This window comes from Salmo salar, chromosome 07 (assembly GCF_965601325.2).
Source record: "Salmo salar chromosome 07, fSalSal1, whole genome shotgun sequence".
Classification (NCBI taxonomy): Eukaryota; Metazoa; Chordata; class Actinopteri; order Salmoniformes; family Salmonidae; genus Salmo; species Salmo salar.
In genome coordinates, this window is record NC_138297.1 from 40,755,001 (window position 1) to 40,759,612 (window position 4,612).

At 41.1% G+C, this 4,612-nt stretch overlaps 1 protein-coding gene across 1 annotated transcript in view; it reads right to left on the minus strand.

Moving 5' to 3' along the window:
* Positions 1 to 4,285, minus strand: part of strap (serine-threonine kinase receptor-associated protein) — a 10,872-nt gene extending 6,587 nt beyond the window's left edge. Inside the window, exons 1-7 of the mRNA XM_014207582.3 lie at positions 3,749 to 4,285; positions 3,344 to 3,479; positions 1,254 to 1,335; positions 992 to 1,064; positions 807 to 906; positions 329 to 466; positions 1 to 39 (exon numbers count right to left, since the gene is read on the minus strand). The exon at positions 1 to 39 is cut by the window's left edge and continues 98 nt beyond it. Of these exons, the coding sequence (XP_014063057.1) occupies positions 1 to 39; positions 329 to 466; positions 807 to 906; positions 992 to 1,064; positions 1,254 to 1,335; positions 3,344 to 3,479; positions 3,749 to 3,860 (680 nt within the window). The 5' untranslated portion in view covers positions 3,861 to 4,285. The remainder of the gene's footprint in view (positions 40 to 328; positions 467 to 806; positions 907 to 991; positions 1,065 to 1,253; positions 1,336 to 3,343; positions 3,480 to 3,748) is intronic.
* Positions 4,286 to 4,612: the final 327 nt, after the last annotated feature.

A 4,612-nucleotide genomic window follows, 5' to 3' on the forward strand; every position in this document is an offset into this window, starting at 1 on the left:
ATGGAGGCAGGGGCATCCACAGTCTTGATCATGTCAAGGCTAGGGAGAAACACAAGTCAGTAAGGAAACACACACAGCTTTAGCACTAGCAATTACAATCAAAATATGAGAGAAATCTAACTATAATGGATGTCATATACTGTATGCTATGACTGCCCCTGAGGAGTAGGTAGAAGTAGTCCCTAACCTATGATACAGGGTCAGATATTTTATCAGTCCCCTAAGGTTTAGGCTAGGTTTGGGAAAATGTTATCCTAGATGTGTGGTTAGTGACAACGTCTACCTCGATCTATGTCTGAGGGCAATGCCTGGGTTTTGTGTATTGTACCTGAGGGCATTGTAGAACGCGATGGTCTTTCCATACGTGATGACCAAAACTTCTCCGTCAGGGATGTACTCCATGCTGCTGACTGACATGTCAAAGGAGAGCTGCTTCACAACCTCAGTGGAATTCCTGTCCCACAGTCTACATAAGGGAATATAGAGCATATATAGAAATACATATTTTAGATCAATAGATACAGTACTTTATTGATTGAAAAGTCATCAAGAAATGACAGCAAAAATCTGAGAGTGATGGCCAGATTTATGACCATAGTATGTTTATGACTTTTCAATGTTGATAATCACACACTGCCCTCCTGTGTTCATAGTGGGCAGATACTTTTTGCCGCAAGGGAAAATGACTGAAAATGCTTCCAAATGTTCCCGATAGTATATAAGGTGTGTGGTCATCCTATCAGCCTTTTGGCATCATAATAATATCCATGACAAATGTAGAACCAGGTAGATCAAAGAGCACTGACCGTACGGTTTTGTCATCAGCGGCAGAGAGGATCTGTGTGTCGTTCTTACACCACAGGGCTTTCTTTATGGCAGACGTGTGCCCTGTAATCTCTTGCGGTTCTGAGGAAAACAAAACACAATACATATCTAAACACAACCAAACGTTGACACAAACAATTAAACGAGGGCTTGCATTGGTACAAACCTGCTTCCGGTTTGTTGAGGTCGTAGATGCGAATGATCTTATCATTCCCTCCTGTTAACAAACAACTGCTATCCTGTCAGAGAGAAATGGAGGGGGAAGAAGTTGACTGAAATATCCAATATAAGAAAGTCCCCAGAACAAAAAAGATATGCGAGACATGTAAACAGGTTTACACTGTCATGACAGGGAGAATATAAGTCCTCAATCTCATACATTTGACACGTACAGTAAAACCCATATCAATTCCAAGTAACTGTAGTACCTGAGTAAAATTGACTGACTTGACAATGTGCTTGTGTGCCAGCGTGAGGACCTCATCTCCAGTCACGGCATCCCACACCTTCCTGAAGAGCAAAGAGATAGTCATCATCAGTATAAAAAGGGAAAGGGGGATACCTAGTCAGTTGTACAACAATGCATTCAACTGAAATGTGTCTTCTGAATCAAGAGAGGTGCGGGGGGCTGCCTTAACATCCATGTCATTGGCGACCAGTGAACAGTTGGTTAACTGCCTTGCTCAGGGGCAGAGCAACAGATTTTTTTTTGCCTTGTCAGCTCGGGGATTCAATCCAGCAACCTTTCAGTTACTGACCCAACGCTCCTACCCACCAGGCTACATCAGCCAAGAAAGATAATACAGTAGCCTAATTACCACTTGCCAGACATTCTTTGGCTTTCACCAACTCTGTTGTTGAAATGACAAAGGAGTTGGCTAAAGCAGACAGACTAGCACCCAGGCTAGGGGAGTAATAAGCTAATGTCAGAAATCTTGGAGATCTCTCATTGAACAATCTGAATAATTGAAGACTTTCAACTCATTCTGTTCTGAAGTACAGTAAAGGGTTATAGCCTGGTTCTATACTGTATGTGGCGTAGCCAACTCTTATAGAGCCCGCCAGCTTGTAGTCCTAAAAATCAGAAATTAGTTGCCATTTTCTACCTATGGTTCGTTCACCATTCCTATGGGGGAAATTAATCGGGAAAATAATGGTGTTTTGGGATATACGCCGAAAATAAGGTCTGAGTTTAACACAGGCTTAGGAGATCTTATATGTTTTGTTCTATGAGATAATATCAGTCAGTTAACATGACCTTTATGAATTATGAAGCCTATGTACTCAAAATAAGTCAGTTGCCAACAAGTCACTCACTATCAGAGATATGAAACGACAACATTAGTTGCAAAATTAGGCTATACTAGTCTGAAAAAAGCCAGTTAGCTTTGTAAGCTACCAGCTCAAACAAAAACACAAGAATGGTATATTGTTTTGCTCCAGGCTGCAACCACATCTCTTCAGTGGGAAGGTGCTTGTTTTACTGGTTCCCGAACGATGTCGTCCAGAATTGACTTTGGGTCCGTCTGACAAGGTAAGCTAAGCCGGTTTGCTAGACATCAAAGGCATGGGCTCCCGAGTAGTGCAGCGGTCTAAGGCACTACATCTTTGTGCTAGAGGCGTCACTACAGACCCTGGTTTGATTCCAGGCTGTATCACAACCGGCCGTGATTGTGAGTCCCATAGGGCGGCGCACAATTGGCCCAGCGTCTTCCGGGTTAGGGTTTGGCTGGGGTAGGCCGTCATTGTAAATAAGAATTTGTCCTTAACTGACTTGCCTAGTGAAATAATGGTTAAATAAATGGTAGTTTTTTAAAATCTTTTACATTACATATTGTTAGCTTTTTACTTGTTTTGATTACGTAAATAGTTAATAATTATCTCATAGAACAAAATGCATAAGATCTCCTAAGCCCTTGTTTACGACAGACCTTATTTTCGGTGTTAATCCCCCTAAAAACATTCATTTCCCCATAGGCGTTAGCCAACGAGCCATGGCGAAGTTAGCCTCCATTATAGCCCTCAAACTCTAGTCAGAATTCTGCCTTCTCCCTACAGTTTTCAACCATAAGCGGCGCACAAGACTGGCGAGTTAATCTTACACACAGGTTTTCGGAGAATGCTAGACAGCCAATTAGTATATGTGGTCGCTGCTCGTCTTCCATCGGTTTCGCATAAGCAAGTGCTGTAACATGGAGATATGGCCGTGTGGCAACACTAACCCTATCAAGGTGTATCAATTGAACCTTTTGTATTTTGAAAATTATTTGTCGCTGATATGAAAGGTCCTTATTCTTCCAAAACCGTACCACAAGTAACACATGTCAATGTTCAGATTGAGCATGCTGCTCTTAACAAAACGCCTTCGTCCAATGACTCTTATGTGTAATGGAACTAAGAGTCATGATCAAGGTATAGCCTCCATTAGTGCCTACAAAAAGACACATTTACCATTGCTCTCTATATTGTTGTCATAACATGGTCATGGCCAGGCTATGTTGTAGGCCTAAATACATACGCAGTGAAATCTGCAGCAGCAGTGGCTGCCTTGGTGGCTTCATTATTCAGAGTGGCCCCCCAGACAGCACCCTTGTGACCCAGGAACGTTCCGATCCAGTCCCCTGTGTCTCCCTGGCGCAACATGGGTTTGCCATCTACAAGAAGGAACAATCATAAGTGGTTAGTACATTCACAAGTGGTTAGACAACTACAGTACCTCCAACTGTAGCACATACATAAGAGGAAAAGTCTATAATGATAATTTCCTAAATACATTATTAAATTCCCCTCTCTATTCTGACTCCCACCTGAGAAAAAGGGCTAATATAACTTTGTTAACCTCTACTTTACATTCAATATTTTCTAAACAATGATCTATGGTTATCTACTAAAACAAGGACCGTATCTAGAAAATATATCTTACCTTTGCAGGCACTGATGAGAAAATACCCGTATGGGGTGATGCCACTGAAGGCTAGATCCACCACAGGTCTTGTGTGGCCAGAGCAGGTGAGTGGTGTCTGTCTCATTGCCATGCTCACCTTTGTTTCAGACTGACGAGCTAGTAAACAATACTAAATACTAAATAAAATCGCCAAAAGTATGGAGCTAGTTAGTGAATATAAATGCCAGCTTGCAACTGGCTAGCTAATATATGGAATGAGATTGCTAAAATTCTGGCTGGTGCTGAATAGCCTAACGTTAGCTTCCAATGGTACCAAAGTTAGCTTGACAAACATTAGCTAGCCAACGATTCTAGATCATTTGAAGATAACGCAACCACCGTTAACTAGATGTTATGGAAAAAAAAGAGAAGGAATTAAGCGAAGATATTGATGTTTCTGTGAAGGCAAAGGGCTTCTCTCCCAGCTAGGAAATAGCGCGCTAATAGCTACAATATTGCAACTAACTAGCAACGTGCAGTTAGCGACCTTAGGTATTTAAAAAACATTGTAAATATAGAAATACTTCCGGTATCATGAAAGCTGAAGTCTTTTCTAAATAAAAGTCCCAGATCTAAATGAATGGTCAAGACTCAAGATCATTGGTGGTACAATGAAATAATCTAGCATCAAGACTCTTATTTAAATGTGCTACATTGAATATTATAATATTGTACAATTTACAGAACTTTTGGGGGGGACCTGTGGAAATCTAGAGCATCAGGCGTGTGAGGGTACAATTTGTGCAAAGAAAGCTCTTAGAGCTTTATGGTGTTGAAAATATCAAATCAAATCAAATCAAATTTATTTTTATATAGCCCTTCGTACATCAGCTGATATTCTCA